The sequence below is a fragment of the Rhinatrema bivittatum genome, chromosome 2, assembly GCF_901001135.1.
Source record: "Rhinatrema bivittatum chromosome 2, aRhiBiv1.1, whole genome shotgun sequence".
NCBI lineage: Eukaryota > Metazoa > Chordata > Amphibia > Gymnophiona > Rhinatrematidae > Rhinatrema > Rhinatrema bivittatum.
In genome coordinates this window covers 605,380,551-605,408,171 of record NC_042616.1, presented here as the reverse complement: position 1 = coordinate 605,408,171, position 27,621 = coordinate 605,380,551, and the positions used below count along the sequence as shown (strand labels likewise).

The following is a 27,621-nucleotide window of genomic DNA, read 5'->3' as shown; positions in this document are numbered from 1 at the left end:
ACTACTGATGCCTTTCCTGCTGCATCAGATTATATACAGGAAGGCAGAGCAACAAGTGTTGCTCGCCATCTCCTGATAGGAGGGACATAATCCTACATATCTGGACTGGTCTGACCGACTAAGAAAAGATACATTTTTTGGAAAATTTATGCACGTACTATTTTAAATCCTAAAATGTGCATGTAAATGCAAACCCCTCCCCAACTCTGCCCCCAGGAACATCTTTGCTCAATCAAGATAAAATTACATGTCAACAGGATATACGCATGTATGTTTACTAGTATATCAGGTGCGCAATTTTTTTAAAAATGCACATTTCTGCCGTTAAAACACTGTTTTCCTGCAAAAATGTTTTTTGAAAATGACCTTCCTTATGACATACATAAGCATGCACCAGTTCCTTTCTGGATCAGTGATTTGGGATGTGTTGCCACTGTGTTTATACTAACATGTTATGGTTATAGGACCTTTCAATATGAAGCTAAACAAAATCATAGAACATGCTGTTTATATTTTTTGAGCACAGAAAACAATGAAGTCTGTGCCTTTATTCTTACCTATGTCTAGTATTTTCTTTTGAAGAGCACCTTTGAAGAGGAATGGTTCATCTACAGAAGACCGAATAATTGTGCCAACCAATTCACAATTTGTCGCTAAGATGCATGCACGCTCTTCACTTAGGTTGACACCAGCCATGGAAGTCACATCATTGATGTCATCTTCATCCCTATGAAGAAAACATGGGGGGGATGGGAAGAGTTAAGTACCAACAATAATCACATAGCATTTCTAAGCACCTCCCTTTTCCTCTCAGCCTAGAATAAGCACATCTGTCATTCCAAACACCAAACCAAGGAGCAGGGAAATATTTCTGCATTTCTGCTGCAAATGGCTCTTACCTAGAGAGTTGAAATAAGATTTTCACAAGCTGCTTGTTTGATTAGTTCAAAAATTTAATACCACCTTTCCAATAAAATCAAAGCTATCTGAGTGAAAGATCAGTTCAAATTTTGCAAACAGACCAGCAGACTTTTAAAGAATAACAGTCCTATACTATAACCACCAAAATATCTCCCTAAATTTAAATCGATTTTATTTTACTAAATTATTCACTCGCTTTTATTTGGTATACTAGAAGAACAGAACCAAGCAAGCGTGTTAAATTTTTAGCTGTCCCACCTTCACTTCAACACCACAGCTCCCTTACTGTTTTTATAAATTCAAATTAAAGACCTTGAAGGAAATTTTCAAAACTTTGTGTGGGTGATCAGGTGTTTACTTTTATAAACAGGGCCTTTCAAAATTGACACCCCCCGCCATCCTTTTCAACATTTTTGCTAGTAAACAAGATGGAGGTTACATCAGAGAACAGAAGGTATGCATAGGAGTTTCATTTTGAAATTCCTGTGCTTACTTTCACGCAGATACTTTGCACCTGCTTCAAAACAGATGAAACGTATGGGATATAAAGTATTTGCTTCCCTCACTGGCCCAAATTTTCAGAGGAAAAAAAACCACTCTATTGAGAGCTTCTCTTTGAAAATTACCTGGTTGTTCCTCTTGGTCTGCTCGTTGCCCTGAGGATGATAGGCTGTGGTGATGCCAAATTTTAGAAAGAGAGCTCTTCGGTAGTAAAATAAGAATTGAACACCTCTCTCGGACAGAATGTGAGAGGGTGAAGACACATTGGACAAATAGATGGGCCAGTTCAAGAGCTGAAGGTAGCCCAAAGAGAGGTACAAAATGTGCCATTTTAGAGAATCTGTCCTCTATGACTCATATCATAGTGACTCCGTATGGGAGATCTACATTGAAGTCTGTGGAAATGTGGATCTAGGGTTCCCTGGGGGCTGGCAACGGATGTAACAACTCCCAGGGTCGGATATGAACAGGTTTGCTCTATACACACTTAGGGCCATAATCCATTTATTTTTTTCATTCTCTCTTTACTTGATATCACCAGCAGTGGTGTTGAAGGAGGTCAAGAGTTTGGGATTCCATGGGATGTCCCACCACGCGAGAGTCATACACCCAATTTAATAATCTTTCTTGGAGTCTCTTGGGCACAACTATCTTCCCAGCAGGGACAGAAGTAGCAGAAGCAAGGAAGATTTTTGCAGGATCTCAGTTACATTTTCCATCAAAAAAGAATGGGAGAGTGCATCTGCCTGTAGGCTTTTCACAGCTGGTCGATAGTGGAGCTCAAAATCAAACTGGCAAAAGCGAACCTGTTGGATTGAGTTGTTGGGCTTGCTGAAGGTACTCCAGATTCTTATGATCTGTGTAGATAGTGATCCGGTGCCTGGCACCCTCTAGGAGGTGTCGCCATTCCTCCAAAGGCAATTTTACTGCCAGGAGAGTTTGTGATCCCCAATCGTGTAGTTTCTCTCTGCCGGGGAAAGCTTCTAGAAGAAGAAGGAACAAGGCAGAAGAGTATTTTTGCAGTTGAAAGGCATCAATAGTTTCCTGCAACCAGTTCCAGATGTTTGCCCTTTTTCTGGTCGAGGCTGGGCCGCTAGCATGGAATCCTCAAGAATGAACTGGCAGTAGTAATTGGCAAATTCCAGGAAGAGTTGTAGGGCCTGAAAGCCGACCAGATAGGACCAATCCAAAATGGCTGTTTTGCCAGGTCCATCAGGAGGCTGGTATAAGAAAGGATGTAGCCCGAGAAGGGAAGTTGTTCTTGTTCAAAGAGGCACTTCTCTAGTTTTGCATAGAGGTGGTGTTCCCGTAGTCGTTGAAGCACCTGCCTCACATGTTCTCAGTGAGAAGCCAAGGACTAGGAGTAGATGAGGATATTTATTTTATTTATTTAAGCATTTTATATACTGTCGTTCCAAAAGAAGATCCCCGTGGTTTACAAAAGTAACATTCATATTCTAGTTCAATAATCATATTCTAGGTCAACACAACATCAAATACATGTTAACTAGGGGGCTAGGATAGTATTTTGTAATCTGTAAGTTCCATTTTAATTTCATTCATGCATTAGTCAGTAAGTTGTCATAATGTACTTTACATCGCTCACTGTTTAGTACTCATTCTACTTTCTATGATTTTTGAAAGTGAAGTTATCAGCATATTGATATTTTAAGTTAAATCATATGCATTTCTGAAGAGCCAGGTTTTCAGTTCACGTTTAAAACTCTTTCCTTCTTTATCATATGTAATGTCTTTGGTAGAGAATTCCACAACTTTTGGCCCACTATGGAGAATATTCGGTTTCTAATTTGTGTCCAATGTGTACTCCACATTGTCAGTACAATTATTAGTCCTTTGTTTTGCGATCTTAGTGCTCACTGCAGTGTGTATGGTTGAAGTGTCATTCCTACTAAGCCGGGATTTATGTCGTTGATGATACTGAAAATTAGTGTTAATACCTTATAATGAATTATGGATTGTACTGGTAGCCAGTGCAGTGCTATCAGTGAGGGGGTTATATGGTCAAATTTCCTTGTCCCTAATAAAAGTCTTGCTGAGGCATTTTGTAATAACTGTAGTGATCTTAATAGTCCTGAAGGTAGGCCTAGTAATAGGGAATTGCAGTAATATTAGTGTTTGTAAAACTGTGCAGAAGTCCCGTAAAGTTAGTAATGGTTTCAACCGATGTAATATTCTCAACTTGGAGTATCCTGTTTTAATCAGTTTGTTTATGTGTTTTTTCATTGCAAAGTTCTCATCAATCTGTACTCCCATGTCCCATACTTGATCTGAAGTTGTAATGTTAAAGTTACCCAGGTCTAGGGATGGCAGTTTGACTATAGAGGAGTTTCTCCTTAACCATACTATTTCAGTTTTTTCGGTGTTTAGTGTTAGTTTCAGCTGGGATAGTTCTTGTTGTATTGCCTTTATGTATGTAGACAGTCGATACAGTTTTGTCAAAAGATTATGGGATGTAGAATTGTATGTCATCTGTGTATAAGAAGTTGATTCCTTGTTCCACTAGTGCTGTACATAGAGGCAGCATATAAATGTTGAATAATGTTACTGAGAGTGCTGCACCCTGGGGGACACTTGTATCGATTGTGAAGCTGTCAGATATGTGATTTCCCAGTCTGACTTGGAATGTCCTATCTAATAGAAAGGAAGAGAACCATTTGATAACATTTCCATCTACTCCAATTTTTCTCAAATGTTGGCAAGGCAGGGTATGGTCCACAGTGTCGAAGGCTGCCGTTAAATCAATTAGTACCAAGATATAAAATTCATCATTGTCAAACCCCTGTAGTAAAGGGTCTGTTAAAGAAAGGAGTAAAGTTTCTGTTGAACGATATTTTCTGAATTCAAATTGAATTAGATATAGATTATTGTCTTCTAGGTGGTTTTCTAGTGGGATAACACTGCTTTTTCTAGGATGTCTGCAATAAAAGGCAAGTTGGATATTGGTCGATAATTGTCCCAATCTTCAATTCTGCCAGTTTTATTTTTTAGGATTGGTTTAATCACTGCTTTTTTTGCCCAGCAGGGTCCAATCCTTCTGATAACAAGTGGTTGATCATGATTGTGACTGTTGGAGTAATTATGCTGTGTACTATTTCTACGGAACTTGTGGGGATTGGTCCAGTGGGTAGATAGCAGGCTTTATTTTTGTAACGATTTGGTTAATTTCGAATTTAGATACTATGTCGAATTTGTTCAATTTTGCTTGTCCATGTTTTTTTCTTTGGGTTCTTTTGTTGGCAAGCAGGTGGAGAATTGTATTTTTAACCTATTGATTTTATCTAACAAAGAAGTGGCATATTCACTGCAGGAATTCTTTGAAAAGAAGTCATTCGAGATGGAAGAAGATGGGTCCATGATTAAGTTTTTAAAGTGTTTCGTAGAGTAATTTGTAATTGAATATTACACCATGAATCTGTTTAGCATAGTAGTCTTTATTGCTCTATTGATTTGTTTGCAGTCATTTGTTAGTAGGGATCTGTATCTTTCTAGGGATTCTATAGATTTGCATTTCCGCCATTGTTTTTCAGATTTTCTTAGTGTCTATTTAGTGTGTCTTAGCGCTTCGCTTTACCATTGTTTCTTTTGTTTAGAAATATTATATTCTTTTTGGAACATTTTTGACTGGACTAGGCTTAGTTTATCTGCTATTTCATTGATGATTTAATCCCAAGAGTCAAAAGCTGTGGAGGCATTATCTTGATTAAAATCAATTATCTTATTTTTTATTTCTTCAAATATTTTTGGTTCTATCTTTTTTCTGTAGGTAAAAGATTGATTGTTATTTGAATTTGTTTGCTTTATGTTGAGGAGGGTTATTTCTGCTTTTATTAGTTGGTGATCAGTCCAGGGCCATATATTGTGAGAAGAATTGATTAGGCAATTATTGTGATTGGCAAATATTAGGTCAAGAATGTGTCCTGCTTTATGAGTGGGGTAGGCTATAAATTGTGACCAACATATTGCTTCCACAGTATCTAAAAAGATTTCACATGCTGTAGTTTTAGGTGTGTTATCTACATGTAGGTTAAAGTCTCCTACGATTATTGTAGAGTCAGTTGAAGGTAACGCTTTAGTAAATATTTCAATTAGAGATGAACAGTCTTTTTGTAGTATTCCGGGGAGGAGAGGGGGGGGGGGAGCAATAGACCATACCTATGTTTAGTTGTGGTGATTTTAGTATTGCCACCTCGTACGGAGGGTTCATCTCGACTTTATATGGTTTAAGTTTTTTTTTCTGATTATTGGAAGACCCCCCACCTTTTCGTTTCTGTCTGGGGAAGTGAAAGATGTCATAGTTGGGATGATCAATTTGGATTTAAGAGTACATTATCTTTGTCTTTCAGCCAGGTTTCCGTTATGCAGAAGTTATGATTTAGTTCCTCTAGCAGATTAGTGGGATTTTTTTTCATAGTGACTGAACATTCAATAATAGGAGTGTAAACATTAGGCAGGAAGAGATTACTGGAGAGTTGTTATGCTCCTTCGTACCGGCGCAAGCGCCTCTAACATTGTGAGTGCTTTCTTCTGCCCTCGTTGGTGTTGGAGGGTGGGCTGAAGGGAAGTAGGTGGGTGGGCACAAGCTGGCCAGACCGGTGTCTTCTTCCCTTCTCCAGGTGGGGGAGTGGGGGAGAGAGGGAGCAAATCCTCAGGTCAGGTCCCCTCGTCCCACTGCTCCAGATGGGATCAGATATTATCTAAGTAGACCACAAAGTAGGAACTAAGAGGATGCCAGAACATTTCATTGGCCATGTTTTGAAACATGGCTGGAGCATTACAAAGCCCAAAACAAAGCAAAGAAAGTGTCCATTCCAAGTACTGAAGGCTGTTTTTTGATGCGAATGAAGTTATAGGATCCTCTTAAATCTAGCTTGGTAAAGATTTTAGCACCCTACAAGTGAACAAACAGTTCTGTGATGAGCAGCAATGGGTAATGATTGTTTTTGGTAAGGACATTAAGGCCTTTGTAGTCAGTGCACAGTCTGAGAGACCCATCTTTTCTAGCTACAAAGAAGAAACAAACTCCTGCAGGAGATGAGGAGGGCCGGATAAACCTCCTGGCTAGATTCTCTTTAATATATTTGCTCATGGCCTTGGTTTCTGGTGGAGACAGTGGATAGACCCTTCCTCACAGGGGTATTTTGTCTGGGAAGAGCTTAATGCCACAATTGTAAGGACAATGCTGTAGTAGTGTCTCTACTTGCTGTTTGGAGAATACATCAATATAGCCTGCATACTGTGGAGGGAAGCCCAGGCATCGTAGCCGTGTTAGCCAAACAAACTGGACGCTGAATTGATGCCAGGCGGGTGGTGAGCAAGAAGAGTTCCAACTAGGCCAGTTCCAGAAAGGTCCAGTTGATTACGGCTGATGCTGCTGAAGCCAAGATAGACCCAAAATAATGGCTTTCACAGCTTGAGGGCTTACATGGAATGAAATGGTTTCTAAGTGAAGAAGTCTGGTATGTAGAGATATGGAAATGATCATCTTCATGAGCTGACCAGGAAGGGGATCCAGATAGATGGAGGAAATGGTCATGGATTGGCGGACCAGGGCTTGGTCTATAAATTTTCCTCTGGCTCTGTAGTCAAGAAAGGCTTCTATGTGAAGCTGGATCTCCCCTGTGGAGATCATGACAGGGGCAAGAAGCTGAGGGGAGGAAGATGTACACCCTAGTGTTGCTGTCCCCAGTCAACCCTAGGCATGCAAATTTTTCTGCTTCTCTGGGCAATTGGACATGATATGTCCCCTGCCTGCAGAGCAGAAACATAAGCCCATCTGCCTCCTCTGGAGAAAGGTAACTTCAAGTTGCAGAGCTCCTCAGTTGTTAGAGTATCTGAGGTGGGTTCTGGAGACAAAGGCCATTGGAAATGTGGTACTAGGGATATTGTCCATCAAGTGGGTTTAATCTCTCTAGCCCTTTCCTGAAAGCGGTGGTCAATACAGCCAGCTAAAGAAATCAAATCATCCCGCGAGGTAGGGACATCTCGGCCTGCTAGCTTATCCTTCCTTTCTGACAGCCCTTGTATAAATATATACCTGTGAGGCTATCTACTCCCCAATGTAATTCAGAGGCCAGGGAGCAGAACTCAATAGCATATTTGCCTAAGATGCATGTCCCCTGGCAGATCTGCAGCCAGGGAAGAGGTATGTCCAGGTTCTTCGAACACTAGCCTGAATTTCTACATGAAGTCTGTCAGACTGTGGAGCAAGGGGGCCTCCTTCTCCCATATGTGGAAAGTCCAAGCTAAGGCCGTGCCAGCAAGCAGCAAGAGGTTATAGAGGATCTTAGAGCGATCCATCAGTAACAGACTAGAATAATTCAAAGTGTATTCTGCACTGATTCACAAACCCTCAGCACTCCTTAGGATCACCATTGTAGTAGGGTGGCGTCGGAAGCTGGGGTACCAGTCTGGATACTATGGCACTGTTAGAAGGAGATGCAGCCACTGCCAAAGGAGTGGGTGCTGGATTCAGGGCATCCATGCAGACTGCCAGCTTTTTCACGGCCGTAGTGACCTGGTCCAGCACAGTATGTTGTTCCTGGACTAGTTGGGCCAGGCCGCAATGGCCTGAAGCAAGGACATGACTGCAGGGTCTATGGCCTTACCAACTTGCAAGGTTCGTGGACCCTTGTTGTTGGTAGAACTAGGCTGGTCGGAGGCTGTTCTGGAGCTTCACCTATACCAACCCTTTCCCTTTGGGTTGAGCCCTTGAGTTCCGGGGTCCGGCAGGACTTAGATGTGAGTTTCATGGGAGTTGATATCGATGTAGGTCCCAAACATGGCTAGGGTCAGAGGTAGTCTGTAGTCTAGGATGGTCAAGGTCCAGGCTGGGGTCAGAGGCAGGCAGCTGGTGAAAACGGTCAGAGTTCAGGCCAAGATCAATGACAGGTGACTGGCAAGGATGGTCAGAGTTCAGGCAATGGTCAAATCTGGCAATCATTTTGAGGGTAGGTGAGGAGGATGCTGGGAAAGTCGAAGACAATAGAGCAGGAAGGACAAGGCAGGCTGGGCTTGGAGTGCAGGATCAGGAAGGCAGAATCATAAACACAGGAAAAGGAGCTCCAAGAGCAGCAACTCTCACTGCAGGATGCAGGCGGCCTATTGCTGAGGCACTGATTTGTTGCACAGCCGGGATTAAATACCCAGCCATGTGACATTGTCTCTTTGCGCCAGCCTAAGTGGTTCCTGCCGCGGGGCTTTTAAAGTTAGGTGTACGCGTGCCTAGGGGAACCCTTGCAAGTGTCATAGTGGTGGCATCCCTGCTGAGAAGAAGAGGCCAACGACAGCCTGAGGTGAGTGAGCCGGCTTACGGGGGTAGCCCATGAGCTGGAAAACTTAAAATCCACCTATCTGATCCTCCTCCTCCCTCATTTGCACTCACCCACTTCCCAAATCCTCTTACTTACCCACTACTGATGCTCTTTTACTAGCACTGCCTCTGCTTTGCTACGCCCTCCACTGCTATCTGGGCCTTGCCAACATACCGCAGAGGGACATGGTAGAATACATACACTCCCTTCCATTGCCACAGGCCTGCCTCTCTTGCCGTTTGCTAGCTCTGTGTTAAAAAAAACACATTACCTGGGGAGAAGCCGGCTGTCGTGGTACATGTGGGCACCAACGACATAAGAAAATGTGGGAGGGAAGTGCTGGAAGCCAAATTTAGGCTCTTAGGTAGAAAGCTTAAATCCAGAACCTCCAGGGTAGCATTCTCTGAAATGCTCCCTGTTCCACGCGCAGGTCACCAGAGAAAGGCAGAGCTCCAGAGTCTCAATGCGTGGATGAGACGATGGTGCAAGGAAGAGGGATTCAGTTTTGTTAGGAACTGGGAAACCTTTTGGGGAAGGGGGAGTCTCTTCCGAAGGGATGGGCTCCACCTTAACCAGAGTGGAACCAGACTTCTGGCGCTAACCTTTAAAAAGGAGATAGAGCAGCTTTTAAACTAGAGCAAAGGGGAAAGCAGACAGTCATTCAGCAGTGCATGGTTCGGAAAGAGGTATCTTCAAAGGATACTAAAGATGCATTAGAATTAGAGCATAACGACAGTGAGGTTCCAATAATAAGAAAAGTAGTCCAAGTGCCTGTAACTAAAAAATTCTAACTTATCCGTATCAATTAAAAAGCAGAATGAAAATACAAACAAAAAACAAACTTTGAAATGTTTGTATGCTAATGCCAGAAGTCTAAAAAATAAGATGGGAGAATTAGAATGTATAGCTGTGAATGATCAAATATCAAAAGAGCACCCAAAACGATTTTTTGGGGGGGATCACACTATATAATCCAATTCACACTCAGAAAACCCCCTTTTTTGGTTTATTTTTCATAAGATAATTGAACATTAAATAGCTCAAAATCTGTGAGTCTTATCATTAAACCGGCATTATTCATGCAGGAGGTCGGCGGATCTAGTGTCTGACCCAAACCAACCTCGCTGCTGCAAACTGAAAAATTTTTTTAAAGAGACGGAGGGCAGGTTTCATATATATGAGTTTCAAACCCCAACCAGGGTGTACTCAATTTTGTATATATAATCATTAACCAAAACCACCACCGTCCGATTTTTTTAGGAAACTCTGTGCAACCAGTACAAATTAAATCTTCATGTCCCGATGTGATATTCTTATATTCATCTTATTTTTATAAGATATCAAAACACAGATGACTTGGCAAAATATTTTGAAAAAGTCCCGACTTATCTGATGATGATTGAAAGCCCGACGTAGCCACGTTTCTGGTCCGCGAACAGACCTTTCTTCAGGGGATGTTATCCTGTATGCATAATAGCCGGTGAATCAAAAGCCTTCTGTGGAAAATCAATTATTTCTTCAAACAGACGCCATGAGTGCGTTCAGCGATGTTGAAACCACGATGTTCAGCGATGTTTCAACATCACTGAACGCACTCATGGCGTCTGTTTGAAGAAATAATTGATTTTCCACAGAAGGCTTTTGATTCACCGGCTATTATGCATACAGGATAACATCCCCTGAAGAAAGGTCTGTTCGCGGACCAGAAACGTGGCTACGTCGGGCTTTCAATCATCATCAGATAAGTCGGGACTTTTTCAAAATATTTTGCCAAGTCATCTGTGTTTTGATATCTTATAAAAATAAGATGAATATAAGAATATAAGAATATCACATCGGGACATGAAGATTTAATTTGTACTGGTTGCACAGAGTTTCCTAAAAAAATCGGACGGTGGTGGTTTTGGTTAATGATTATATATACAAAATTGAGTACACCCTGGTTGGGGTTTGAAACTCATATATATGAAACCTGCCCTCCGTCTCTTTAAAAAAAATTTTCAGTTTGCAGCAGCGAGGTTGGTTTGGGTCAGACACTAGATCCGCCGACCTCCTGCATGAATAATGCCGGTTTAATGATAAGACTCACAGATTTTGAGCTATTTAATGTTCAATTATCTTATGAAAAATAAACCAAAAAAGGGGGTTTTCTGAGTGTGAATTGGATTATATAGCTGTGAATGATGACACAGACTTAATTGGCATCTCAGAGACATGGTGGAAGGAGGACAACCAATGGGACAGTGCTATACCGGGGTACAAATTATATCACAATGACAGAGAAGAGCACCCGGGAGGCAGTGTGGTGCTTTATGTCCGGGATGGCATACAGTCCAACAGGATAAACATCCTGCACGAGACTAAATGCACAATTGACTCTTTATGGGTAGAAATCCCTTGTGTGTCGGGGAAGACTATAGTGATAGGAGTATACTACCGTCCACCTGGTCAAGATGGTGAGACTGTGAAATGCTAAGAGAAATTAGGGAAGCTAACCAAATTGGTTGTGCGGTATTAATGGGAGACTTCAATTACCCCAATATTGACTGGGTAAATGTATCATCGGGACCCGCTAGAGAGATAAAGTTCCTGGATGGAATAAATGATAGCTTTATGGAGCAATTGGTTCAGGAACAGACGAGAGAGGGAGCAATTTTAGATCTAATTCTCAGTGGAGAACAGGATTTGGAAGGGGGACAGTAAGGAAATCCACAGCTCTCGTGCTAAACTTTCAAAAGGGAAACTTTGATAAAATGAGAAAAATTGTTAGAAAAAAACTGAAAGGAGTAACTACAAAAATAAAAAGTGTGTAAGAGGCATGGTCATTGTTAAAAATACCATCCTAGAAGCACAATCCAGATGTATTCCACACATTAAGAAAGGTGGAAAGAAGGAAAAACGATTACCAGCATGGTTAAAAGGAGAGGTGAAAGAAGCTATTTTAGCCAAAAGATCTTCATTCAAAAATTGGAAGAAGGATCCAACAGAAGAAAATAGGATAATGCATAAACGCTGGCAAGTTAAATGTAAGACATTGATAAGACAGGCTAAGAGAGAATTTGAAAAGAAGTTGGCCGTAGAGGCAAAAACTCACAGTAAAACCTTTTTTAAAATTATCCGAAGCAGAAAGCCTGTGAGGGAGTCTGTTGGACCGTTAGATGATCGAGGGGTTAAAGAGGCACTTAGAGAAGATAAAGCCATCGTGGAAAGATTAAATGATTTCTTTTCTTCGGTGTTTACTGAAGAGGATGTTGGAGAGGTTCCCGTACTGGAGAAGGTTTTCATGGGTAATGATTCAGATGGACTGAACCAAATCACGGTGAACCTAGAAGATGTGGTAGACCTGATTGACAAACTGAAGAGTATTAAATCACCTGGACTGGATGGTATACACCCCAGAGTTCTGAAGGAACTAAAAAATGAAATTTCAGACCTATTAGTAAAAATTTGTAACTTGTCATTAAAATCATCCATTGTACCTGAAGACTGGAGGATAACTAATGTAACCCCAATATTTAAAAAGGGCTCCAGGGGCGATCCGGGAAACTACAGACCGGTTAGCCTGACTTCAGTGCCAGGAAATATAGTGGAAAGTATTCTAAACATCAAAATCACAGAACATATAGAAATACATGGTTTAATGAAACAAAGTCAGCATGGCTTTACCCAAGGCAAGTCTTGCCTCACAAATCTGCTTCACCTTTTTGAAGGAGTTAATAAACATGTGGATAAAGGTGAACTTGTAGATGTAGTGTACTTGGATTTTCAGAAGGCATTTGACAACGTTCCTCATGACAGGCTTCTAGGAAAATAAAAAGTCATGGGATAGGTGGCGATGTCCTTTTCGTGGATTACAAACTGGCTAAAAGACAGGAAACAGAGAGTAGGATTAAATGGACAATTTTCTCAGTAGAAGGGTGTGGGCAGTGGAGTGCCTCAGGGATCTGTATTGGGACCCTTACTTTTCAATATATTTATAAATGATCTGGAAAGAAATACGACAAGTGAGGTAATCAAATTTGCAGATGATACAAAATTGTTCAGAGTAGTTAAATCACAAGCAGATTGTGATAAATTGCAGGAAGATCTTGTGAGGCTGGAAAATTGGGCATCAAAATGGCAGATGAAATTTAATGTGGACAAGTGCAAGGTGATGCATATAGGGAAAAATAGCCCATGCTATAGTTATACAATGTTAGTAGCACCTAATATGGAACCTAACCAAGAAAGAGATCTAGGCATCATAGTGGATAACACATTGAAATCTTCTGTTCAGTGTGCTGTGGCAGTCAAAAAAGCAAACAGAATGTTGGGCATTATTAGAAAGGGAATGGTGAATAAAAGGGAAAATGTCATAATGCCTCTGTATCACTCCATGTTGAGACCGCACCTTGAATACTGGGTACAATTCTGTTCGCCGCATCTCAAAAAAGATATAATTGCGATGGAGAAGGTACAGAGAAGGGCGACCAAAATGATAAAGGGAATGGAACAGCTCCCCTATGAGGAAAGACTAAAGAGGTTAGGACTTTTCAGCTTGGAGAGGAGACGGCTGAGGGGGGATATGATAGAGGTGTTTAAAATCATGAGAGGTCTAGAACGGGTAGATGTGAATCGGTTTTTTACTCTTTCGGATAATAGAAAGACTAGGGGGCACTCCATGAAGTTAGCATGTGGCACATTTAAAACTAATCGGAGAAAGTTCTTTTTCACTCAACGCACAATTAAACTCTGGAATTTGTTGCCAGAAGATGTGGTTAGTGCAGTTAGTATAGCTGTGTTTAGAAAAGGATTGGATAAGTTCTTGGAGGAGAAGTCCATTACCGGCTATTAAGTTGACTTAGATAATAACCACCGCTATTACTAGCAACGGTAACATGGAATAGACTTAGTTTTTGGGTAGTTGCCAGGTTCTTATGGCCTGGATTGGCCACTGTTGGAAACAGGATCCTGGGCTTGATGGACCCTTGGTCTGACCCAGTATGACATGTTCTTATGGTGGGCAGCAGAACCACAGCTGGCTATGGGTTTCTTTCTTGCATAGTAGGCCCTTAAACCATTTTCTTATACTGTTTTACAGCCAACTTATTCTCCCCAGATACAATTAGCGTCAGGTCAAGGTTTCCATAGTCTAGACCTGGGGTTCCCAACCTTCTGTGAAGCATGGACTTCCAACCTCCAAAAATGTTGTATACCCTCACGTGCATCTATTCCATTTTTACATGTAGTTAAAAGTCATATAAAAAAAACGGATTAATGTAATAAATAATATGCACTCCAGAATCATTTGTAATGTTAATGTTAATATTATTTAAGGATTGGTTTCTGATATACCTACAGTACCTGAACGTACTCTGCTTTGAAGTGCTGAACAGTAGAATATAAAGATCAAGATAAAATAAAAAAAAAATAAATGATATAAACTGCACTCTCTCTCCTGCCCTCCCTTTATGGCCCCTTTCCAAGTTCCTTCCCTCCTGCCCTGCTTTCTTCCACCTACGGATCCTTCCTAAGAGCTCTCACTCGTGCTTTTACCTCTCTGGTTCTGTCCCTCCTACTTTCCTCATGTGATGCCCTTCTGAGAGTTTACCCTCCCTCCCCTCCCCTTTTCCTATTACCCTGCCTGCCCTCATCCATAGCCCCTTCCCTAATGCTGCCCCCCTTCTGTCCTCTCCCTCCCATGTCCCCCTTCCCTGGAATACCCCTTCTTGAGTGCTTTCCCTCCTGCACCCTTCCTGCATGGTTCCCTTCCTGAGTGCCTTGCCTCCTCTTTTCTCCCCTCTCCCACAGAGGGGTACAAAATATCTGAAAGGTAGCATATAATCCGAAGGAAACTAAACAGCTCTAGTCTGAAGGAGATTTCAGTCAGGACTAAACTTGATATCTATCAATAAAAGGAATAAACTAGTTAAAAAAAAGAACTAAATGTCAAATAAGTCAACAACAGGACTAAGAATAAAACACATCTCAGTAAAATCAACACATGACTATTTAGATAATACAAACAGCACAAGAGATTGTAGCAGCATTTTTAAGGCTCTTATATAAATACAAACATCTCAGTAAAGCAAGAGATGCATTCCTCTGAAGGCCCTTTCCAAATACTTTCACTTCCATGCTCTTTCACCCTTTCCTCACTGTGACCCCCTTTCTCCAGCCCTGAGTGCTGATCCCATTTTGGACCCTTCCATCCTGCCTTCCTTCCCTCTGATCCCACTACTCCCTCAAGATGTTTTTTCCCCCTCACTGCCACGCCAGCAGGACAGCCAAAGCATATGTAGCAATGGCCAGAAATGGTCCTCGGGGTCATCACCCTGCTTGCTGCTGCCTCTGGTCGTGTGGAACAGCGGATGTTGAAGGTGCTGGTGGCAGTGCACTTCCCCTCCTCCTCTCTGTGCAGCTTCAGAGTCTTGGTAATAGCAATCAGTTGCACTTTTCCTTGCCTCTTCTCCCTACCAGTTTGGGCTTCTTGAGGCTACAATCAATCTCCTCAGCAGGGGATCAGGCAGTGGGATTAGGCAACAGGAGCCCTAGAGCATAGCTCCTCAGAGATGAGGTCAGCTGCTATATTTCTCAGAAGTTACACTTTGATTGCCTTCCTTCTGGCAGACCCTTTTGATGTTCTCGCAGACCCCAGGTTGTGAACCATTGGTCTAGTCGATGTTCAATTTCTTAATTGTTGATATGAAATTGCAAATTGTTGAAGATTCTTTGAATTTTACTGGACAATCATAATTGTTTTATATTTTCCAGATTGACCAGTAGGGCCATAGATTTGCAGTAAGTCTAGCAGATTCAAATCCTTTTGTAGATCTTTAGGATGGTATGAAATGATCAGATCATTTGCATACAGCAAGTGTTTGATCTGAGTTATTTATTTCAGGGCTGGGGATGCAGATCCCTCCAGTAGAGTGGTGAGATCACGGATATGGCTAAGAGGATTAGCTCAGGCTAATGCTTGTCTCACCCTTTGCTCCTGGCTGAAGCTATCTGCTTGTATAGCCTATGGTTATTTAGTGAAACGGCTCATTGCAGTCCCCCCACCACCAGTGGGAGATCCTGATGGTTCAATCTTTTTTATTCTGAGCAGGCCAATATTTCAGAGAGTCACTTTAGAGAGCGCTCATGGTCTGAGGAGTACCAGCATGCAACTCCCTGTAGAGCAGTTGTGAATTCTAGGGAGGCTATGCCAATAACTTTATCTGGATCCCGCTCATTCCATGGTTTGCAAGCAACCATTCTTGCAGTGAGAACCATGGTTTGCATTAGTCTAGTGGTGACAAACATCAGTTATTGAGATTTGAATGGTGACATGCACTGTAATTAAAACTTTACCATCTAGCAGAGCACTGATTCTTCAGGATGCGAGGTGCTGAATTAAAACAATTACCCCTTGCTGGCGACATACTGGGGCCGATGTAATAAGACCGGCAGTGAATTTGGCGCTAGTTGTCTGTGTGCATTTTTTTTTTTTTAGCACGCGCAGCAAAAGCAGGCACCTCTGCGGAATGTAATAAGAGAACGACATGCAAATGATACGCACAGAAAATCCGCGCAAAACATATCTGTGCACTAAAAAGTGCGCTGAAGGCTCTGTTCAATAAACCACGCATAAATACGCATTAATGTGGTGACCCATGATTGTTTCTCAGTTGAAAGCCTTTAAGACAGTAGTGAAATAGTGGTCCAGGAGTGGGACTGAAGGTGAGTAGAGCAATGTCTAATTCCTCCATGATCCGTCACAGACTGCGTGGGAGCTATAATGGTAGCTGCCATTGAGTACAGGAAATGCAGCAAAGGTTTGGAAGGGACTACAAAAGCATTCAGCATTTCCGACATGTGCTGTTCCCTCTCCAATCTCTCTTCTGGTTTCTGCCATTTAATTTTTGGACCTTCAGACAGACACTTACACTTAACTCCTGCCCTGACCCAGGCACTAAAACACCCACTTAAAAAGCCTGCACTAACACCAGCACGGCTCTCTGCATTGTCCATGAATAGTTAATTGCCTCCATTGCATGGCATTAGCATGGACTTGCGCTAAACTAGCCACGGCTTTTTGAGAGGGTTTGGCCGTGAATTTTTTCTGTACTAACCGCATTACATACATGCGCAAGATTACTGCGGAAAAACGAGCGTATACCATGTGCAGAAACCTTCACCAGGTCTACTGCAGCTTATTACATTGGCCCCAAAGTTGGTTGGGTTATGTGTTGTGAAGAAAATAAGTATGTCTGATGCTTTGGTCAGCTACTAGATGGCCCTAGTCTCCTACCCATTAATGATAACAGCTTAGTGGGAGTTTCCATTCCATTACAGTCTCTCCAAAGAGTTGACTGTGACTGGCTATCCCAAGGGCACTAGGAAGAGTCAGTGGTAGAGAAAGCATGGTCATTTTGAGTTGGCTCTTGAAGAGTAAGGCGCTATTTTTCCCTGTCCCCTGCTGAGCTGGGCCCGGTTGGTTTTCCGGCGTTCAAGGAGATCCCTCTTCAGTACACTCCCTGTCTGAGAGGGTCTGCTTAGGTTTTTGAAGAAGAGATAAGTTTTGTCAGGAATTTTAATGGTTTTTCTCATTCTGGGAAACACCCTGTGCACTTTGGGGAGGGAAACACCCCCTTCTCCCCAAATCCAGAAAGCAGGGACTGGAGACCTATGAGCAACTCCACTACTCCCTAGAACAGTGGTTCTCAACCCTGTCCTGGGGACCCCACAGCCAGTTGGGTTTTCAAGATATCCACAATGAATATGCATGAGAGAAAATTTGCATGCTATGGAGGCAGTGCATGCAAATGTTCTCTCATGCATATTCATTGTGGAAATCTTGAAAACCCGACTGGCTGTGGGGTCCCCAGGACAGGGTTGAGAACCACTGCCCTAGAAGAAGCAAGGTCAGAGATAGCATTACCAAGCATGGGATTTCTGAACTTAAAGACATTTGGATTTCCACACCCCCCCCCTTTTTTTTTTGTTATTGTAGTTAGTGTGGGTTTTTCCCACCCCTCCTCACAACTTGGAGTCAGGAGACTGAGAATTTTGTTTAAGACTGGGAACATCAGACTCCCCCCCGAGAAGTCACACAGAATTGAAAGTCAGTGCAGGATGGAACTTCAAGACCTGGAGACTCCCAAATGGATCTCAACTCCAAAGGGACCAGGACACAGGCTGTGAGCAAGAGACATATCTTTGGACTCAGGAAGAATCTTTTTGTGATTTGGGATTCCGCCATAGGATTCCCCATCCGACTAGGTGGTTGGACACTGATGAAGAAAATATGGCAAGCTCGCTCCCTCCCTCCCCCCCCCCGCCCAGGAGCTAGAGAGATGGGCACGAGCACCCCAGCAGACAGGCTACGTCAATAACTCTAATGTGCAGTTTCAATTGTGAAAAGTATACTGGACTACAACTGACGTTTTGGAAATAATCAGTACATTTTATTTGAACACCAAGTCTGTGTCCAGCCTGTTTGTTTTTGAGGAAAAGATAGTACCAAAGAGATACACACACTTAAGGAGAAACACTCCATCACCTGGGCCACGAAGGATTTCCTTCCCCCCACAGCAAAAACTCACCCCAGCGATCTGTAGAGAGAGGGAATATGATGGAGAGAGTAGCCCCGAAGAATAAATACTTTTATGGCCCCAGGGGAAACAACAAATCCCCTGGCCACAGAGTTACGTAAGTAAGATGGCTGGACTCAACACAGGTGTCCCATGTGTTATTTAAAGCACTTGTACATGTTTATTACCATGGACCTGGTAAGAGGGCAAACACCTGGGCCTATCCCCTCAGAGATTACAAACTTTATGGGAGTTAAAGAGGTACAGATTACACATGGCGTTTATCCCTACAATAAAACTTGTAAGGATAATAGAGACCACCAAACAATTTGTCCTGTGCTCCGAAATCTCTCACGGCCCTGGCAACTATGCTCCCCCACCCAATATTTCTATATCTAGAGACATCACTGCTTGCCGCTGCCAGGTTCTCTGCTGGCTAGGTGTTTAAAAATCGACTTCTTTGTGACAAGAACTAATACTAACAATATCTTAATTTCTATTTAGAGGTTGTGCGGAGATGTTTAGTGGTCACTATAGGGCATCAAAACTATGTGACTGCAGCTTTTAAAAATCATTATACATTTGCTGCATTTTGGATCTGGTCGAAGTCAGTCATGAATTTCTAGCAGTGGGTTGAGATACTAGGAAAGGATGCCATGTCGCCAGTTGGTCTTGGCACACTGCTTTTCTGCACCATTGTTCAAATTGTAAAGTTTATTGCACCCCTGTTTCTTGTGAACCAGCATGATGGGACTACCGTCTTGAATGTTGGTATATAAAAAAACTTAAATAAATAAATAAATAAATAAATAAAATAAATCTAGAAAGGTGTTCGGCAACTAGAGCTTACCTTGGGGACAGGAATTCATATTTTATGATTTATGGCACCTATTCAGTAAGGCGTTCTCCTAGCGTACTTACACTGCAAAAGCTTTAGTTTTAGTGACAGCATATAGCATCAATGGATGTTCATTTTTGCTTCCCCACTGACTTTCTTGGGTCTAGAGTTGGCTCTTCCAAACCTCTGAAAGTAGCACTAAAGGGAAGCCTGCAGCAGAAGTAGTCACCTCTGCTATCTACCCAAACTCAAGCAAGTTGCATCCACATTACAGCCCAGCCCTGCTAGTCCCATCATACAGGTAGAGTTGAACAAGAGTTTCCTGCACCAAAAGATTGCAGCCTGAGCTGTGGGGATGGGTTTTTATCTGTAATATTTAGGGACCTTCATTTTTGGTTTTTATTTGTTTTAATTTTCCCGAAGTATATCAGGATTTATTTTGACAAGAACAAAAACAGGAGAAAGTCAGTGGAAAAATGTAACTTATTTTAAATATCAGACTATTTTGGAGGATGGAAGCCAGGACAATAAAAGAATATTAAACAGATTCTCCCACTCACCAGCATCCCTTTCTCTACTCTCATCTGCTGCCTAGCCATGTCCCTTTCTTTCTCCACACCCCCCAATGAGAATTTCTTTCCTCCCCATCCACTCCCCGCATTACAACAGCATTCATCCTTACTATTGGTGCTCCAGATACCTCCTCTCTCCTTCGGCAGCATGCTTACTGAGGCTCCCAAGCTCTGCAGCACTGCACTGTTTTTGTGGGGCCAGGAAGCCTGCTGGGAAGTGCTTCTGGTGGGCATGGCCCACTTCAAATGTTGCACTGAATGCAGCAGGCATCTTGGCTGCTTGGTGAGAGGGGGAAATGGGACTTGAAACAGCACATCAATGGCATTGGAGGGCAAGTGCTTACACTGGTGGGGGAGCAGAACTTGAAACACTACAGGTGTTTTGGCCCACACTGGCTTCCAGCAGTTGCAGGAGGCCTTGAGATGCTGCATCTGCAGCTCTGGAGCTGCTCTTCAATCAGCCTAACACGAGGATGAAAATCAGTTTAAACCAATATTCACTTTTGGAAAAACTGAATTTATGGGTGAAAATTGGTTTAAACTGAAAATGAAGGACCTTAATAATATTAAGAGTCTGCACTGTAGACAATAAGTTGATCGCCCACAAGTTAAAATGAGTATGAAGCTATAGGTATAGACCACTTTGAGCAATCTGAAAAAGCAAGCTATAAACCTATTAAATAGATTTTAAAATAAATAAATTTACCACAAGACTTTTTTAGTATTTAGTTATAAACTCCTAAAACAGAGGTCCTATGTTCCATATCTTATCTACCTGGTTTTCTCCTTAGTCAGTCACAAGAGGGAAATGAAATCACTACAAATCATTTACATAGATCATAAGACTACTATCACTGTTACTTTACATACTGGAAAGGAGTATTACTGAATAATTTTCTCTGTATATATATTTTTGTATAAGGCCCATGATCTTCAAATATAAGTTAACCGAGAATACTGTAACCCCATTCAGCTAGCATGGGACACTACTATCTTCCTATTTCAGGGAGTCGAACCAACCAATAAATCAGTGAGGTGGGTGCGGGTGGGGTGGAGGAAGAGAACAGGAAGAACACGGAGTCCACAGCAGGGGTCAGCTCAGCATAAGGATATTTATTTTTACTTGGAAAGTCTCTTTCATGCCATCTCCCTTGCCTTCACAATTTTATTTATTATAAAATATTTATATACCGCTTTTACAAAATAAAATTGGTCAAAATGGTTCACACAGAGTGCGCATAGGTTTTTCCATACATTTTTACTCATGTGTAAAAAATAGAGCTAATTCCCGATACAGTAAGCAAACGATATGCTAATGCATCAGGAGTTTAAGAAAAAAAGATGTGTCAAGACAAAATATGCATTAAAAGCTTAGCATGCTTTTACACATAAGCCAGGTGTGCTAACAATTTAAGTAAATTTTAAGTGCATTAACTTTACTACCATTTTAACTGTAAAAAAAAACAAAAAACTGAAGGCTCTGGAACCCCACCCTGAACCAGAGGGTCCCAACCTCTCCACCCTTCCCCTCTATAGGCCCCACTATACTCACCTTCCTTGGTGCCTCCTGTCTTCCATACTGTGCATTTAAAAATGGTAGTGATTTCAGCTGCACCTCTGCCATTTCCAAATGTACTGCACAGAAGACAGGAAAGAGCCAAGAAAGGTAAGCAAAGCAGGGCCTACAGGAAGGTCAGGGGCGAGTTAGTGGTAGGTTCTGGGGACTCTGCTTCTGTGGCAGGACTCCTCTGGCTCAGAAGGTCCCCAGGATAGAGTCTCAGTAGCCTTGAAGTCTTGAACTGAAACACCTCATTGCTTAGCCCAGTTTTTTTAAGCCTGGAAGTTTAATTTCTGGGGCAGACGTGGAATGAAAGTTAACTCACTTTTCTTGAGCTAGCATAAATCCATGGTGCCGTGCTAGTGTGGTCCCAGACCTGGAGTTCCCCGGTGTAGTGGCCTACGCAAGAGCCAGGAGACCCAAGCGCAGAAACTCCAGGTCTCAGGAACAAGCTGGCACAGTGCCAGAGATTAACACTAGCCTGAGTTCACTTTTATTTGATGTTTGACCCGGCAGATAAATTTCAAATATTAATAAAACCTGCATTAAGCTTTTCATACATCTCCCTGTATTGGGGTGAAATAGTAAACACCTTCATTTGAATGGGATTTGCATGGAGGTGAGCTAATTTTGGCGTACATTTGTAAGTGTTAAAATCTTTAAACTGTGCGTAAAATTTAGATCACAAAAACGGGTGCTAAAAATGTAGATAAAATGGTGCTCCAAGCTTGGCACACCAGATGACATTGGCCCCTCAGATATGCTGACCTGTATTTCTACTAGGACTACAAATTAAAGGAGCTGCCTCTATTGCCCAGAGTGCATACTATCACCTGAAGTAAAAAAAAAAAAAGCCACCTCATGCAGCCGCTGTTACTGTGTGTTAGTTTAATGAGCTAATGCCCTTTACAAGCCCTCAAGAACTTCCCTAAATTAGTTCTATACCTATCCTGTCACAAGCTTAAGTGAACTAAGAGTGCTGCACTCAAATATAAGGCTGAATCTCTGGCACCCCCTAGTGTTTGACTGATGAACAGCGGCTTCTACTTTTCCTTTTTTGCTGTCCTTCCCAGATTCTCAAAAGGTCCATATTCAGAGGCATTTAACTGGATAACAAGTTATCCAGTTAAATACTGACTTTTGAATATTTTGGGCACTCATCCAGCTAAACCTTAGCTCAGATATCTCATTGTCCAGTTAAAATGTAGCCAGGTAACACAGGGGCATTTCTTGGAGGAGTCAGGTTAGCAGGATAACAAATCTAACGCTGGTCCTGTTGCAGAGCTGTTGAAAAGTTAGCCAGATACGATAAGCTGTCTATATTCAACAGTGTGGCTGCGCCTCTGAATACATCTCCAAAGTTAGCCGAATAAGTTTATCTAGATAACTTTGCCTTCCAGCCAGTGACTGAATATCACCCCCCAAATGATTTGATTTGCTACATATAAGCAAGGGGGCCCTAGTCTCTCCAGTGTGCAAGCTGTAGTTATTTGATTCTCTGGGCAGCCAAAGCACACCACAGATCTGATGGGAAGGGCAAAATCTGCAAATCAGGCTGTCCGATTCCTGCCTTTTCTTGTGAACAAAACAAGAGGTCTGGCTGGAAATCGGCTGAGCAAAAAAAAAAAAAAGTTTCAAATCAGGTGCCAAGTGATGCCTTTTCTGGAGTCTTTTTTTTTTTTTTTTTTGCCATTTCTGGGTTTTAAAATGTATATCTTAGTATACTGTGTTATTTGTAATCATCACATGTATGCAAACGCAACAGGAAAGATGTCAGAAAATCCAACAGGGCAAAAGTCTACTTTTGGAAACTGGGTCACTTGGCAACTATATTTAAAGCATTTTTGGTTGACTTCCTCAGAAGTTAAATCTTCCATGTGCAGGTCCACTATGCTAGCAGAGGCATCCTGCCCCAACCAGGGCAATTCAGGGGCATCCTGGTCTGGGCCCAGGCAGCAACAGCAGACCATGCAAGTCTCCGTGATGGGCAAGGAGCACCTACACACACACACCCAGGGCCTTGAAACGGCTGACCATGGGTTTCTTCTCCTAAGGCTTTTCCATCTAAAAATATATTTTTTTCATAGAACTTTTAAAGTTCGTTTTGAGGGCCTGTCGAGGCAGCAATGAAAAAAAGAGGGATTAGCAATTTACAGTCCTAAGCATTAACTGAAATGAAGCAAAAAAATTAACAATGAGGTCCATATTCAGCCTCTGAATATATCCAGCTATCCTAAAGTTAGCCGGATAATACCAGTAATAACAGTGGTTGTTCCCCAAGAGGTAGATTTTAAAAACTTGTGCACGCGCTACCCGGCGCACACACATGGACCCGTGTTTTTATAACATGCGTGCGCATGTTATAAAATGGGGGGGGGGGGGTGTCGGCACGCGCAAGGGGGTGCACATTTGTTCAACCTGCGTGCACTGACGCCGCGGCCTTCCGCAGTTCCCTCCCAGTCCGCTCCAATTTAGGAGTGGCCTGGGAGGGAACTTCCCTACCTCCTATACTAACCTTCCTACCCCTTCCCCCTAACCTTCCCACCCCCCCAAATCCTTGTCTTACCATTTGCTCCTGACTCGGGGCAGGAGTAAGTTGCGCATGCCGGCACGCGAACCCCCGGCACACTGGCACGTAAGTCCCTCGGCCCCGGGACTTACACACATCCTGGGGATTTACACGTGTGGCCGGGCCTTTGAAAATTGGACCGGCGCGCATAAGCCTGGGATTTATGCGCATAAGGTTTTGAAAATTTACCCCTAAGTCAACTTGATTAATAGCGGTTTATGGACTTCTCCTCCAGGAACTTATACAAATGTTTTTTATGCCCAGCTACACTAACTACCCTAACCATATCCTCTGGCAATGAATTCCAGAGCTTAATTGTGCATTGAGTGAAAAAGAATTTTCTCTGTTTTGTTTTTAAATGTGCTACTTGCTAACTTCCTGGAGTGCCTCCTACTCCTTCTATTATCTAAAGGAGTATATAACAGATTCACATTTACTCATTCTTGTCCTCATGATTTTATAGACCTCTATCATATCCCCCCCTCAGCCATCTCTTCTCCAAGCTGAACAGCCCTAACCTCTTTAGCCTTTCCTCATAAGGGGAGCCATTCCAACCCCTTTATCATCCCAGTTATGCTCCCGGAACACCCCTAACTTATCCAGCCAAAGTTTCGCCTGATAAAAAGTTATCTGGCTAAAATTCAGCCGAGTAAGTGCTCAAATGTTCATTTGAGCCGGATAATTTCTGAGTTACCCAGCTAAATGCTTCTGAATACGGACCTCAGAGACTGGGAATATGTCCATGAGGCAGCTGGATGAAGAAAGTCCAAGGGTAATCTGAGGCTGCGTCCATGGGCGCTCACGAAGATTACTGAGCGCCGAGAGCTGGGTCCATGTGAGCGCCGTCGGATGACATTACCCACTAGTTATGTTGGATTACATCCTGCTTGTTGACGAAGGCCCTTTACAAAATTATCTACACGTAAGTTTACCTGCACTGAGCAAAGGCGTGACTGGAGGTACAGTTTGCATTTATGGGTATACTTTAGTATTTTCAAATGCATACACATGAATTTTGCCAGAAAAAAAAAAATCTGCGTACAAATTAGCAGGTGTAAACGCATGCAATAGTTTTGGTGGATTAATTTTCAAAGGGGAAGTATGCAGGTAATTTCCCCCTGCAAACTGATGCAGTTTATGTGTGCATTCCATTCAGAATGTAATTTTCAACAGTCTGCATAAGCTGGCACCTGTAAAGTTATAGCAGCATTTTACACGTGTGTGTTTCAGTACACGTGTGCATTTGCAATGCAAGAACCCGCATACTTTCTGTCGCCATTTATAAAAGTGCATGCCTACAGTGCATTGTAAGCCTTCACACCTTTCATTCTGCGCTCTAAAAAAAATACAAATCAAAATACATTTGGAAAAGGAGTTTGTTTCACTGATCTAGTTATCATGAAAGAACAATTATAGCAATACTCCAAAAGTAATAAAGAATAAAAAAAAACAATTCTTGCCCTTTATCAAATTATTTTACTGGTATGTAAACCACAAAAAACGGCCATTGTTTCTCTGTTACAGCAGGGGTTAGTATAAAGCAATGTATCGATTTTAAAGAAAAGGTATTTTTTTTCTCTTTTTTTTTTTTTTAAATTGTCTAGTTTTGGGCTAGTTTTGAACAGACTTTGGCTATAAATTTAGCTGACACCTGGCAACAATGAAACCCAGGAAAGAGACATCCAACCAAATCATCAACTATTTTCCCAGTTTTTGTGTAAAAGATTCAGAGCTAAATGTGCATTTTTAAGTGATTTTATTCAGTGTTATGTTTTGTAAATGTCTGTAACCTATCTGGTCAATTTTTAAAAGCGTTGCTAGAGCAAAAATGCACACATACATGCATATGTGGGCTGCACGCGAGCAACACAGATTTTAAAAAGCTGCAAAATACGCACATAGGTACCTGTGCGCACCTGAGGAATAAGGGGGGGGGCGGGATATGGGTGGAATAATGGGCTTTCCAGAACAGAGCCAAGACCTAGGCACTTAACTCCAAATTTTAAAAATGAAAGCCACAGCGCACGTACGCTAGATATCCACGCAACTTTACTGCTGTTCCTGATAAGGAGCAAGTCTGTAGCTCTCGAGTTGTATAGCTTAGAGAACAGGGTAAGGGGACTGGGTCAACTGAGCAGCATACAGGATGAAGAATCAGAGGGGGATTTGAAAGACCTCACTATTAACTGGACTAACTGGAAAACGCGAGCATGTTTTAAATTTCGCTGGCAAACACAAGCAAAAGATGACACGGTCCTATGGAAGACAGACAAGTGCTAGCTGTGCTAGAGTAACCTCTTACACTTAGGAGCATGCTTACGCATGTTTGATGCATTTTAAAACGCACATTTGCAAGTGCATGCACTATTAAAATATCCAGCATATCCTCGCTCACGTGCACTCATTTTAAAATCAACCTGTCAATATGTTAAACTGTAATCTATATTGAACTCTGTTTAAAAAAAAATCTTATATTTTGCACTTTTCAAATAAATACATACATAAAGAATGATGGAGAAGTTAGATGATCCCAAAACCTGGGGAAGCTTTGACAGTCTTTTAAACCCAGTTTATGGGCCACTGGCAAGCACGATGTCTCTCACATCCTTATCTGGCAGTCCTGAGAAGCTGGTGAACAGAGAGATAGCCATAAAATCTGCTGGAGGTTAAAGAAACTAAAAAAGCCCATAGACCTCTATTTGAGTCCTTTTCTTTCCTGATACTGATGGACAGTATATTTGCTGGCTTATCGAAGATCCTGTGAGTAGTGAAATACGCTGAGGCAAGTCAGGTAATGGATCTGAAGGAATCTCCATAGAAGCTTCTTCTCCAGACCACAGGAGAACCAGAGCCATGACCTCAAAGAGAATGACAGAGAAGGCTTCTGCTGTTCTGAGGGGGAAATATATGGTAAAAATTCAGAAAGGACAAAGTCTGCTTCAGCTACTTCTGACTCATGATGGGACTCCCCTGGATGAGGAGAATTAATCACCTTGTGGAGAGGACTTACTCCTAAGTCCAGAAGCTCTTGCAGAGAAGCACACACCACTATGTGGGAAAAACATCTTCCATCAACAGCAGGCCCCCATGGACTGGGGAACTCTCTGTGCTGCAGTGGCAGGAGAGAGATCCTCTTCAGAAACCCAAATCGGTGAACCAAGGGCAGTCCATACAGTCATGGAGGTACTCTATGCCATGGCAGCTATGGCTGCTGTATCAGTGGCTATCTGTGAGGCACTCCACACTGGTTGTATCAATATACCCCATCAAACGGCACTCTGGTCCATAGACAACACCAGCCGTGCCACCTACTGCACCCTAACCTCAGTAGTAGGATGCCTAGGCTTATATGCCAAAGCACTCAATCTGAAAAATCTGACGGTGCCTTGGTATGTGGCGCAGAGTGGAATGACTGTGCATAGATATCAAGCTGTGTGTTGAAAATATGGACAGCATCCTAGTCGGCCCTGGTTACAGGTAAAACATGACTCGATGCCATGAGAATCTTCCACGCCATGAAGGATGAAAGGTTATGCACCAACAAGGATATCTCCCACCTCGGCATTGAGGCGGTCCTGCTTCAATAAAACTGCACTTTTTCTTCAGTTCTGAAGGGATGGCCCCGAAGGAGGCCCCTCACGTTGTCTAGGTGCTCTTCTTGGCATCTCATCAAGCACCACAGGCTTCTGCACCACACAACACCTGAAGCAGATCCCAAGCATAGAAATGGGGAGGATTCAGCCTCCTGTAATGACAGCCTGATGATGACTTGTT

At 42.3% G+C, this 27,621-nt stretch overlaps 1 protein-coding gene across 2 annotated transcripts in view; it reads right to left on the bottom strand.

Moving 5' to 3' along the window:
* TAF4B (TATA-box binding protein associated factor 4b) overlaps positions 1-27,621 on the bottom strand; it is a 202,139-nt gene that overhangs the window by 106,590 nt on the left and 67,928 nt on the right. For both annotated transcript variants that reach the window (XM_029591165.1, XM_029591166.1), the window contains exon 9: positions 558-727. In XM_029591165.1, the coding sequence (XP_029447025.1) occupies positions 558-727 (170 nt within the window). The remainder of the gene's footprint in view (positions 1-557; positions 728-27,621) is intronic.